The 13,692-nt window shown below is 40.7% G+C and overlaps 1 protein-coding gene across 1 annotated transcript in view; it reads right to left on the reverse strand.

The window, feature by feature from the left end:
* LOC124118629 (polypeptide N-acetylgalactosaminyltransferase 1-like) overlaps window positions 1-5,404 on the reverse strand; it is a 33,746-nt gene extending 28,342 nt beyond the window's left edge. The window contains exons 1-3 of the mRNA XM_046480824.2: window positions 5,313-5,404; window positions 4,315-4,994; window positions 3,375-3,528 (exon numbers count right to left, since the gene is read on the reverse strand). Coding sequence (XP_046336780.2) covers window positions 3,375-3,528; window positions 4,315-4,801 — 641 coding nt within the window. The 5' untranslated portion in view covers window positions 4,802-4,994; window positions 5,313-5,404. The remainder of the gene's footprint in view (window positions 1-3,374; window positions 3,529-4,314; window positions 4,995-5,312) is intronic.
* Between the last annotated feature and the right edge of the window lie 8,288 nt (window positions 5,405-13,692).

A 13,692-nucleotide genomic window follows, 5' to 3' on the forward strand; every position in this document is an offset into this window, starting at 1 on the left:
GACTCCATTCATTATGGAAGCTATTGTAAAACATGGTTTGGGTGCTGATATGGGTCAAATATTGCAATCCATCGACAGTAATGTAAAGGCTTGTGTTCGTACACTTGATTGCTTCATGGGTGTGAGGCAAGGATGTATGTTTAGTCCCTTTTGTTAAGGTTGTTTATTAACGAACTGGTTACTGAAATGGAACAAAATTGTCGTTTTGGTGTTCTGTTACATCCGGAATTTATTCATATTTTTCTACTCCTATTTGCGGATGACCTTATTATATTTGTCAATACTGTCAACAACTTACAAAGGAAGTTGAATATCTTTCATGATTACTGTTGTAAATGGGGAATGTCAGTGAATCTATCGAAAACAAAAAAAGTTATTTTTGAAAAAGGGGGAAGTTTATCACGTCATGAAAAATGGTAATATGGTGGAAATGCGGTTGAAGTAGTTACTGGATACAGTTATCTTGGCTTTGTATTTTAGCAGCAGTTTACTGTGGTCGAATGTTTTAAATAATATTGCAATTCAGGCAAGAAATGGGTTCATGGTCCTGTTAAGCAGTGTACATACGTTGAAACTATACTCGCCTTTTTCTTCAAATTATTTGATGCAAAGATAACACCAATACTTTTACATGGGGCTTAAATGTGGAGGTTCAGTGACATAGAACCATTTGAAAAAAAGTTATCAACTTCAAATAATGGAGTGTTGGGCAAGTGTGGTAGATGTTCTATTCAGTCGCTTGCTGTTTTGAAATGTGTCCAATATTGGCTGTCTCTTTTCAATATGCAGGAATCCACAAAAATGTTATAATATGTTGGGGTTGTACGACAAACCAGGCCAAGTAAACTGGGTAACGAAACTTGAAACTGTTATTTTTAGATCAGGATTTTGTGATGTCTGGTACTTTTAAACATGTGGCAATAAAACCGTATTTTTAAATATGTTACGTCAGGGGATAAATGACAACTTATTTCAGTTTTTTTGCATAATGATCTATCCGAAAAACCCAAAATGGCTTATTATGCACACTCAACATCTATTTCTTGTGATTACTATTTGAGTAGTATAACTGTAAATAAATTCAGGACAACATTGACTCGTTTTCGACTCAGTTCTCACAATTTAGAAAATGAACGTGGACGACATTTCAATATTCCTGGTGAATTTGGAAAATGTAAAGTTTGTAACTTAAACCATATCGAAAATGAATGTCACTGTTTGTCAATTTGTCCAGCTTACAGCCATATTCGGCAAAGTTACATAAAATCTAAATTTACATATTTCCAAATATTTTGAAGTGTAATACACTACTGTCATCGCAAGTCCCCATTATCAATATATATATATATATATATATATATACACACAGCAAAGTACGCTAATGCTGTAAGAACACAAATACTCCAACTTTGATAATATGCAATTATGTTAAAACTGCTTTTTCCAAAAAAAGCGAAGGAATGTGTTGTATTTTATACTGTTTGCACCTAAATTTTATATCGTTTGTATTGAAAGGCGCGTACTGAATAAAGTTAAGACCAATTATTCGTAAAAGAATATATTTATCCTTCAACTTGGCGTGTTTTCACAGGAAAAACATATGCTAGAGCCATGGAACTCGTGAAAGTGCACTGCACCTTTCATATTCCAACAACCTCTCAACAACGACAACCTTGTCGTTATTTACAGATTTTCTTTATAGGTCATTACTGACGTTACATTTAGCCGATTTCGTTCCAATTTAGTATTTAAGTACAGTTATTTCAGGACTCAACCGGAAAGGTTCTCTTACTATCATAGCAATGTGACTGAGACATCTGATAGCTCGATTAAGTTGTTCGGTTTCGTCAAAAGATTTTTAGATATAGTTTTGCACACAAAGCACATTTTATTACAAGAGCAACGGAATGGAGTCCTCTGACTGGTCGAAATTTAGATAGTTAACCCTATTTGAGATATATAGATACAATTCCTTCTAAACTAATTGACCGATTTCAATTAAACTTTGTACACTTGGCTACTTCAACATGTTGTTGGGAACATTGCAATTGTTTGGTTTTTTTCATTTCGAAGTTCTTGCCATTTATTACTTCGTCGTTTCAATTTGTCTGGACAGCTAATACACTACTAGATCGATTTCTTTCAAATATGTACGTAGGTTTAGCAACGGACACTGTAGGACATGTCTTCATTTCCATCACCTTTGTGGTACCATGGAGGCCTCTGATTGGTCGAAATTTAGAAATTGTCTGATTTCGTTCAAATTTCGTATATTGACATGTTATCGGACTCCGAACTCAACCACACAAGTTTTTGTCCTTTAAGTACTCTACCCTATTTCGTATAATCTTAAAAACACAGAGTTTGCGATTATGTCGTGAAATATGATGGCAGAGGAACGTTTGGATGTTAACATTATCACACGTATGCGGGAAGTATTTAATTCCCCATAGGACAGTTCTGGTTAGCTTCATTTTTATTCATACATGCAAGATGCCCGAAAGGCTCATGTGACGTATTGCCATCCTTTGTAAGGCTGCGTCATTCCTCATGCGAAATCTATTCACCATCCAATACGAGTTTTTCATAAAATGTCTCGAAAGATAGCATCTACAGCTCACCTGGTGCGAAGTTCCGCGGTTCGCTTATGTCAGCTCCCCCAGAAGATCGAATGGTCGGTACCTAACTGACATGAAATACTCTACAGGTCGTATGCCTCATATCCCTTTTTCGCTGTTTTCAATCAACAATGGTCTACCTACAGGATATGCTAAACTGCCATAGTAAAGATATAGACTTCATATCCGAAAAATAGTGAGTGAGTATGGTTTAACGCCGCTTTAAGCAATATTCCAGCAATATCACGGCGGGAGACACCAGAAAACTTTTTACATTAAGAGTATTGTTTCACATTAAGAGTTGTAACAAGGGTGAACCCGCAACCCTAAATGGAACATCGGTTTCCAGCTACAGTGCCCTCAGCCACCAGACTTCCGTCTTCCACCGACATAGGAGCCAACCCCAAGTCACCTTTTGCAACCAGCAAAGTGGTGTTGGGGACACATTCCACCCAGAAATGTATTTGTTTAAGGACACAAGTAATTAGTCAATAACGCCTGTTTATTCGCGTGCCCACCCCACCCCCCCTCCCCCCACCCCCACCCCCCCACTACCCCACCCCACACAAACACACACACACACCTCCTCCCCCACACATTATGAGTGTTTAATGAGTCACTGTGTTGAGCTGTGAGTTTACGGAATCCAGAAAACACATGGCAAGACATGTGTTAAATGTATCTGATGTATTGCAAGTTAATTTACTTATGCCGTGGGTCACTATGCTATGTGAGTGGGTGTGAACTCATACTTACAGAGGGTCTCTCATATCGGGAAGCCTTCTATCCACAGATATCAAATTGCTTGCATATTCATTGAAGTCATTGTTCGAGAAACCAGCTTCGTAAATTCCTTTTTCTTCTCCATCCAGATTCTTTTCGTCGATGAAAACGGGTTCCCCCATCTGTCCTGCAAAATATTCCAGTTGGTTCTATTAGATTCCTTACATTGTACATATAACAAGGAACATCAAATACTCGTTACCTTTGCGGTAACATCAGCGAACTTGCAGCGATTTTTTATCTATTATATTAGTTAATGTCACTAAAGACAGGCCTTTCTTAGAAAAAAACATAACACTGTAGGGCACCGGTACACTCGTGCGGATTAATTAATCCTGCCACACACATGCTACAATACAGACAATCCCATAGCCTTCAGCGCTCACTTTCAATTCAAACAACTTCCAACCAATAAAACTGGGTGTATTTACTTCCACGTGAAAAATACCATCTTTCCTAACTTTGATTTAACTTCATACAAACAACACACACGATCCTAGACAACTCTATTCAACGCAGTCCAAAGCTATCATATGTATTCCACGTGTGTGACCATTCTTGGAAAGAGAGTTATCGACACCTAGGTTAAGACAAAGTACACACATTGGAAGTTTGTACTGAACGTTGAATGAACATGATTGGCAAGACTTTGTTCCGCTGTATGTATATATCATATATGTACACACTCACATGACATCTGTACTCATTTATGAATCGATTTTAAATGAAAATAGCTGAGAATTAAAAATGACTGAGAATTATTGATTAATGATCCACATCTGTCTCTGTTTTTATTGATATTAATTTATTTTGTGCAATGCCAACAGACGCTTTAAAATTCTGAAAAAGGTATGTCGATCTGCAATAATCTGCTGCTGGTAGCGGAACGATGTTTGTATAAGAACTGACTGACCTGGTCCCGCGTCATTAAACACTAATGGCGGATATTGCTGGTCTTTCGCTTCTGGTTGTGAAATAACTTCTTGATTCATATCTTTTTTAATGTTGCGTTTGTGCTCTGCAGCAGCTTTTCTGGGTTTTTCACCATCCTCAACGTCGTCGCTGTCGTCATCATCATCTTTTAATTTTGCTTCTGACTGGTTATGTTTCACAACCAATGCAGCATTTCGTTTGTGTCCATTATTGACCAACGACTGTTCCATAACAGTGTCTTGCTTCTTGACAGGTTGTTTGGCGTCACTACCACTGCTAATGACGAACCGAGAAAACGCATCCGATGGTTTTGCTTCAGAGTCAGTGGCTTTTTGATGAGATTGGAAATAATATCCAGTGAATACAAAAGTACAGACGATATATGTGACGAGCCCTAAACTAAATGCATGCCACCATCGTCGTGGAACCCACTTGCTCACGGTACTACACAGAGGCATGCGCGACATGATGTATTCACAATGGTTTAGATCCTCGGTCGGTCAGCGATATTCCAGTGACTTTCTCAAAAGTAGAAAAAATCCAACACCTGCGGCACTTAGGCCTTTCCTCCAACAGTAAGCTGACACGCTGGGCTATAACTAAAATGTTGTCAGATCGAATTTAACACATTCACAACGTTCTGTCCTTTTCATTCGTAGCCTGGAGATAAATAAAATATTTTGTACACAAGGTGGTACGGCGAAATAATTAGCAATACGTATATGAACTGTGGCGTGACTACTAACCCTGCAGAAATATGAACAACTGGAGTGGGCGTCTAGAACAGATTATATTGATAGTTTATCATGAGAACCTTTACAACGAAGTATTCATTTTGCGTTATACAGCACTAATAAATATGTTGATAATCAACTATACATGGTTAAAAAATTATCTCAAAATATGATCATAAAATATTAACTGATAATGAAACAGTATACAATTTACACAGGACTTCGCATTAAGATTGTCACCTACCCATGATGTTTGTCCTGATCTTGTATGAAAGTTCTGTCTGTGGACATATCTGCAATATAGTAAGCTTGAAACGTGTTACCTGTAAAATCGACATACACCAAAGGACAAGCTGTCACTCTATGAATAAATGTTGCTCGCCGTTAACTGAATCGATTAACAACATGTTGTTTCTGGATAGGCGCGTCTGTGTGGTGAGCAAATGACATTACCTCCAGACAACATTCTTATGAATTATACAAATCGACAAGGTCATAAATCAAATTGTTTGTGCGGGCTGGATGTGAATGGTGATCCGGAAAACATTTAAGGCCCGTTCATCACTGAAACACGACCTCAGTGAACTGACCCGCTTTACACTGGCCACAGAAAAAAACATGTATCACTGGCAAGAGGCCACAGTACTGACGACTGAGACACAGGATGACCTAACGAGGAAGGACTGTGATAGACAGTAGACCACACAGGATGGGGTAGTAGATGACACAAGTTGGGATAGTAGATCGCACAAGTTGGGTTAGTAGATCACACAAGTTGGGTAGTTGATCACACAAGTAGGGTTAGTAGATCACACAAGAAGGGGAAGTAGATGACACAAGTTGGGATAGTAGATCACACAAGTAGGGTTAGTAGATCACACAAGTTGGGTAGTTGATCACACAAATAGGGTTAGTAGATCACACAAGTTGGGTAGTTGATCACACAAGTAGGGTTAGTAGATCACACAAGAAGGGGAAGTAGATGACACAAGTAGGGTTAGTGGATCACACAAGTTGGGTAGTTGATCACACAAATAGGGTTAGTAGATCCCGCAAGTTGGGTAGTTGATCACACAAGTAGGGTTAGTAGATCACACAAGTAGGGTTAGTAGATCACACAAGTAGGGTTAGTAGATCCGCAAGTTGGGTAGTTGATCACACAAGTAGGGTTAGTAGATCACACAAGTTGGGTAGTTGATCACACAAATAGGGTTAGTAGATCCGCAAGTTGGGTAGTTGATCACACAAGTAGGGTTAGTAGATCACACAAGTAGGGTTAGTAGATCACACAAGTTGGGTAGTTGATCACACAAGTAGGGTTAGTAGATCACACAGGTTGGGTAGTTGATCACACAAGGCGGGGAAGTAAATCACACAAGATAGGGTTTGATCACACAAGTTAGGGAAGTTGATCACACAAGATGGGACAGTAGATCACACAAGGCGGGGAAGTAAATCACACAAGATGGGGTAGTTGATCAGACAACGTGGGGTAGTAGATCACACAAGTTAGGGTAGTTGATCACACAAGGTGGGACAGTAGATCACACAAGGCGGGGAAGTAAATCACACAAGGTGGGGGTAGTCATCACACAGGAAGGGGTAGTAGACCACACAAGATGGGGTTGTTGATCAAACAAATTGGGGTAGTAGATCACACAAAATGGGGTTGTTGATCACACAAGGTGGGAAAGTAGATCACACAGGATGGGGTAGTCATCACACAAAAGGTGGGGGTAGTCATCACACAGGAAGGGGTAGTAGACCACACAAGATGGGGTAGTAGATCACACAAGGTGGGGTAGTAGATCACACAGGATAGGGTAGTAGATCACACAAGGTGTGGTAGTAGATCACACAGGGTGGGGTAGTAGACCACACAAGACGGGGTAGTTGATCACACGAGGTGGGACAGTAGATCACACAAGGTGGGGTAGTTGATCACACAGGATGGGGTAGTAGATCACACAGGATGGGGTAGTAGATCACACCAAAGGTGGGGGTAGTCATCAGACAGGGTGGAGTAGTAGACCACACAAGATGGGGTAGTAGATCACACAAGGTGTGGTAGTAGATCACACACGATTGGGTAGTTGATCACACAAGATGGGGTAGTAGATCACACAAGGTGTGGTAGTAGATCACACAAAATGGGGTTGTTGATCACACAAGGTGGGAAAGTAGATCACACAGGATGGGGTAGTAGATCACACAAAAGGTGGGGGTAGTCATCACAAAGGGTAGGGTAGTAGATGACACAGGTTGGGAAAGTGAATCACACAAGATGGGGTTGTTGATCAAACAAGATGGGGTAGTAGATCACACAAAATGGGGTTGTTGATCACACAAGGTGGGAAAGTAGATCACACAGGATGGGGTAGTAGATCACACAAAAGGTGGGGGTAGTCATCACACAGGAAGGGGTAGTAGACCACACAAGATGGGGTAGTAGATCACACAAGGTGGGGTAGTAGATCACACAGGATGGGGTAGTAGATCACACAAGGTGTGGTAGTAGATCACACAGGGTGGGGTAGTTGACCACACAAGATGGGGTAGTTGATCACACGAGGTGGGACAGTAGATCACACAAGGTGGGGTAGTTGATCACACAAGCCGGGGTTGTACATCACACAAGCCGGGTTAGTAGATCACACAAGATGGGGTAGTAGATCACACAAGATGGGGTAGTAGATCACACAAGATGGGGTAGTCATCACACAAGGTTGGGTAGTAAATCACACAAGCCGGGTTAGTAGATCACACAAGGTGAGGGTAGTAAATCACACAAGCTGGGGTAGTAGATCACACAAGGTTGGGTAATCATCACACAAGGTTGGGTAGTAAATCACACAAGCCGGGTTAGTAGATCACACAAGATGGGGTAGTAAATCAAACAATGTGTGGTAGTAGATCACACAGGGTGGGGTAGTAGACCACACAAGATGGGGTAGTTGATCACACGAGGTGGGACAGTAGATCACACAAGGTGGGGTAGTTGATCACACAAGCCGGGGTTGTAGATCACACAAGCCGGGTTAGTAGATCACACAAGATGGGGTAGTAGATCACACAAGATGGGGTAGTAGATCACACAAGATGGGGTAGTCATCACACAAGGTTGGGTAGTAAATCACACAAGCCGGGTTAGTAGATCACACAAGGTGAGGGTAGTAAATCACACAAGCTGGGGTAGTAGATCACACAAGGTTGGGTAATCATCACACAAGGTTGGGTAGTAAATCACACAAGCCGGGTTAGTAGATCACACAAGATGGGGTAGTAAATCAAACAATGTGTGGTAGAACATCACACAAGGTGGGGTAGTAGATCACACAATGTGAGGTAGTAGATCACACAGGATGGGGTAGTAGATCACACAAGATGGGGTAGTAGATCACACAAGATGGGGAAGTAAATCACAAAAGATGGGGTTGTTGATCACATAAGTTGGGGTAGTTGATCACACAAGTTGGAGAAGTAAATCACACAAGATGAGGTAGTAGATGACACAATGTGTGGTAGTAGATCACAAAAGATGTGGTTGTAGATCACACACGATGGGGTAGTAGATCACACAAGGTGGGGTAGTAGATCACACAAGGCGGGGTAGTACATCACACTAGCCGAGGTAGACCATCACACGAGGTGGGGAAATAGTCACCCAAGATGGGGTAATAGATCACACAAGGTGGGGGTAGTACATCACACAAGGTACGGTAGTACATCACACAAGGTGGGGTAGTAGATCACACAAGATGGGGTAGTAGATCACCAAAGATGGGGTTGTAGATCTAACAAGGTGGGGGTAGTACATCACACAAGGTAGGGTAGTACATCACGCAAGATGGGGTGGTTGATCACACAAGTCTCGGACGTTTACCACTTGGGTGAAACACGCGAGGATGGTGAATGGTATGGTGCTGACAAAATTTGAAACATAATCAGAGGTTTCTAACGTGCCCAAGGGACGAAACACTACGTATACGCAGCGAGAAGTGCACCCGGGAAGTAGTAGATTACACTTGGTTGGGTAGAAGTAGATTACACGTAGTAGGGTAGCACTAGATTACACGCAGTTGGGTTGTAGCAGATCACACGTTGTTGGGTAGAAGTAGAATACACGTGGTTGGGTAGAAGTAGATTATACGTAGTTGGGTAGCAGTAGATTACACGTTGTTGGGTACCAGTAGATTACACGTTGTTGGGTAGAAGTAGATTCCACGTTGTTGGTACAAGTAGATTACACGTAATTGGGTAGAAGTAGATTATACATAGTTTGGTAGAAGTAGATTACACGTAGTTGGGTAGCAGTAGATTAACGTTTTTGGGTTGAAGAAGATTGCACGTGGTTTGGAAGAAGTAGATTACACGTGGTTGGGTAGTAGTAGATTACACGTATTTGGGTAGTAGTAGATTACACGTATTTGGGTAGTAGTTGATCACACGTGGTTGGGTAGTAGTAGATTACACGTGGTTGGGTAGAAGTAGATTACACGTATTTGGGTAGAAAAAGATTGCACGTGGTTGGGTAGAAGTAGATTACACGTGTTTGGGTAGAAGTAGATTACACATATTTGGGTAGAAGAAGATTGCACGTGGTTGGGTAGTAGTTGATCACACGTGGTTGGGTAGTAGTAGATTACATGTGGTTGGGTAGAAGTAGATTACACGTATTTGGGTAGAAAAAGATTGCACGTGGTTGGGTAGAAGTAGATTACACGTGTTTGGGTAGAAGTAGATAACTCCTATTTGGGTAGAAGAAGATTGCACGTGGTTGGGTAGTAGTTGATCACACGTGGTTGGGTAGTAGTAGATTACACGTGGTTGGGTAGAAGTAGATTACTCGTGGTTGGGTAGTAGTTGATCACACGTGGTTGGGTAGTAGTAGATTACAAGTGGTTGGGTAGAAGTAGATCACACGTCTTTGGGTAGAAAAAGATTGCATGTGGTTGGGTAGAAGTAGATTACACGTGGTTGGATAGTATTAGATTATACGTAGTTGGGTAGAAGTAGATTACACGTGGTTGGGTAGAAGTAGATAACACATAGTTGATAAGTAGAAGATTACACGTGGTTGGGTGGTAGTAGATCACACGTAGTTGGGTAGATGTAGATTACACGTAATAGGGCAGTAGTAGTTGGTTGGGTAGTAGTAGATTACACGTGGTTGGGTAATAGTAGATTTAACTTGGTCGGGTAGTATTAGGTCACATGCAGTTTGGTAGGAGTAGATTGCACGTGGTTGACTAGAAGTAGATTACACGTGGTTAGGTAGATGTAGATTAACACGTAGTTGGGTAGTAGCAGTTGGTTGGGTAGTAGTGGTTGGGTAGTAGTAGCTCACACGTAGTTGGGAAGTAGTAGATTACACGTAGTTGGGTAGTAGTAGATCACACGTAGTTGGGTTGTAGTAGATCACACGTAGTTGGGTAGTAGTAGTTGGTTGGGTAGTAGTGGTTGGGTAGTAGTAGATCAGACGTAGTTGGGTAGTAGTAGATCACACGTAGTTGGGCAGTAGTAGTTGGTTGGGTAGTAGTGGTTGGGTAGTAGTAGATCATACGTAGTTGGGTAGTAGTAGATTACACGTAATAGGGCAGTAGTAGTTGGTTGGGTAGTAGTAGATCACACGTAGTTTGGTAGTAGTAGATTACACGTGGTTGGGTAGTAGTATATCGCATGTAGTTTGGTAGTAGTAGATAACACGTGGTTGGGTATTAGTAGATTACACGTCGTTGAGTATTAGTAGATTACACATAGTTGGGTAGTAGTAGATAACATGTGGTAATGTAGTAGTAGAGTACACACGTGGTTTGATAGTAGTATTAGAAGTAGTAGTAGTTCACACGTAGTTTGGTAGTAGTAGATTACACGTGGTTGGGTAGTAGTAGATTTAACTTGATCGGGTAGTATAAGGGTAACATGTAGTTCGGTAGAAGTAGATTGCACGTGGTAGGATAGTAGTAGATCGCATGTAGTTTGATAGTAGTAGATAACACGTGGTTGGGTAGTAGTAGATTAAACGTGGTTTGGTATTAGTAGATTACACGTCGTTGAGTATTAGTAGATTACACATAGTTGGGTAGTAGTAGATTACACGTGGTTTGGTATTAGTAGATTACACGTCGTTGAGTATTAGTAGATTACACATAGTTAGGTAGTAGTAGATTACATGTGGTTATGTAGTAGTAGAGTACACACGTGGTTTGATAGTAGTATCAGAAGTAGTTGTAGATTACACGTAGTTGGGTAGTAGTAGGTTACACATGGTTGGGTAGTAGTAGATTTAACTTGATCGGGTAGTATAAGGGTAACATGTAGTTCGGTAGAAGTAGATTGCACGTGGTTGGATAGTAGTAGATCGCATGTAGTTTGGTAGTAGTAGATAACACGTGGTTGGGTAGTAGTAGATTACACGTGGTTTGGTATTAGTAGATTATTCGTCGTTGAGTATAAGTAGATTACGCATAGTTGGGTAGTAGTAGATTACACGTGGTTTGGTATTAGTAGATTACACGTCGTTGAGTATTAGTAGATTACACATAGTTGGGTAGTAGTAGATTACATGTGGTTATGAAGTAGTAGAGTACACACGTGGTTTGATAGTAGTATTAGAAGTAGTAGTAGGTTACACGTGGTTTGATAGTAGTATTAGAAGAAGTAGTAGGTTACACGTGATTTGATAGTAGTATTAGAAGAAGTAGCAGGTTACACGTGGTTTGATAGTAGTATTAGAAGAAGTAGTAGGTTACACGTGGTTTGATAGTAGTATTAGAAGAAGTAGTAGGTTACACGTGGTTTGATAGTAGTATGAGAAAGAAGTAGTAGGTTACACGTGGTTTGATAGTAGTATCAGAAGAAGTAGTAGGTTACACGTGGTTTGATAGTAGTATTAGAAGAAGTAGTAGTTTACACGTGGTTTGATAGTAGTATTAGAAGAAGTAGTAGGTTACACCTGGTTTGATAGTAGTATTAGAAGAAGTAGTAGATTACGCGTGGTTTGGTATTAGTAGTGAGTGAGTGAGTGAGTTTGGTTTTTCGCCGCTTTTAGCAATATTCCAGCAATATCACGGCGGGGGACACCAGAAATGGGCTGGTATTAGTAGATTACACGTAGTTGGGTAGTAGTAGATAACACGTAGTTGGGTAGTAGTAGATTACACGTAGTTGGGTAGTAGTAGGTTACACGTGGTTTGATAGTAGTATGAGAAAGTAGTAGTAGGTTACACGTGGTTTGATAGTAGTATTCGAAGAAGTAGTAGGTTACACGTGGTTTGATAGTAGTATTAGAAGCAGTTGTAGATTACACGTGGTTTGATAGTAGTATTAGAAGCAGTTGTAGATTACGCTTGGTTTGATAGTAGTATTAGAAGAAGTGGTAGGTTACACGTGGTTTGATAGGAGTATTAGAAATAGTTGTAGATTACGCGTGGTTTGATAGGAGCATTAGAAGAAGTTTTAGATTACACGTGGTTTGATAGTAGTATTAGAAGTAGTAGTAGTAGATTACACGTGGTTTGATAGTAGTATTAGAAGTAGTAGTAGATTACACGTGGTTTGATAGTAGTATGAAAAGAAGTAGTACGTTGCGCGTGGTCTGATAGTAGTATTAGAAGAAGTTGTAGATTACGCGTGGTTGGGTAGTAGTAGGTTACTAATAGTTGGGTAGTAGTAGATTACACGTGGTTGGGTAGTGGTCGGTTACACGTAGTTCGGTAGTGGTAGAATATACGTGGTTGGGTAGTAGTATGTTACACGTGGTTTGATAGTAGTATTAGATGAAGTAGTAGGTTACACGTGGTTTGATAGTAGTATTAGAAGTTGTTGTAGATTACGCGTGGTTTGGTAGTAGTAGGTTGTTACTATAGTTGGGTAGTTGAACCATTACTCGTGGTTGGGTAGTGGTCGGTTACACGTAGTTCGGTAGTAGTAGATTACACGTAGTTCGGTAGTAGCAGATTACACGTGGTTGGATAGTAGATTACATGTGGTGGGTAGTAGAAGTAGTGGTATTATTAGTATTGACGAGGTTTGGAAGTAATTAATGGCATGAGGTCGGGTAATAGTAGATTACACGAGGTGGCCCAGTTGTCGATCACACGAAGTTGGGGATTTGTGACAGTTAAGTCTAGAGTTCACATCCATACAGCGTTTTGGGTACACAATTTTAACGAGCTTGGCATTTTAGGCTGATAACACTCGTATCTAAGCGTCCTACATGCAGTTGTGATTCTCCCCATCCTGTCCATAATGTGACAACAGGCATCTGCAGTTTATTTACTGGTTTATTCATGGAGGACACGTCAAGACTTAAAGAAGAAACGTGACTGTATGAGAAATAGATCCTGGAGGCAAGGTTGATCTTTGGCTATATATTGCAAGATCACCCGCTTGTGTTGAGCATCCAGCGTTTAAGTTTATCACCACTGAAGCTTTACTTGATGCATTTGTGTTATTGAGGAGTTCATCTACGTATGCAGGTATAGTTTTGCTGATGGCACAACATCTGGCCCACAACCCATCAAGTAGTAGGATGCCGTGGGGGAAAGTTTGACAACTCTTCGTGTCGAGCATAACCTGTCTAATGGTAGCCATATTCTACAAGACACATCAATATGACATGC

The sequence above is a fragment of the Haliotis rufescens genome, unplaced genomic scaffold (assembly GCF_023055435.1).
Source record: "Haliotis rufescens isolate VD_foot unplaced genomic scaffold, xgHalRufe1.0.p SCAF_10, whole genome shotgun sequence".
NCBI classification, from domain to species: domain Eukaryota; kingdom Metazoa; phylum Mollusca; class Gastropoda; order Lepetellida; family Haliotidae; genus Haliotis; species Haliotis rufescens.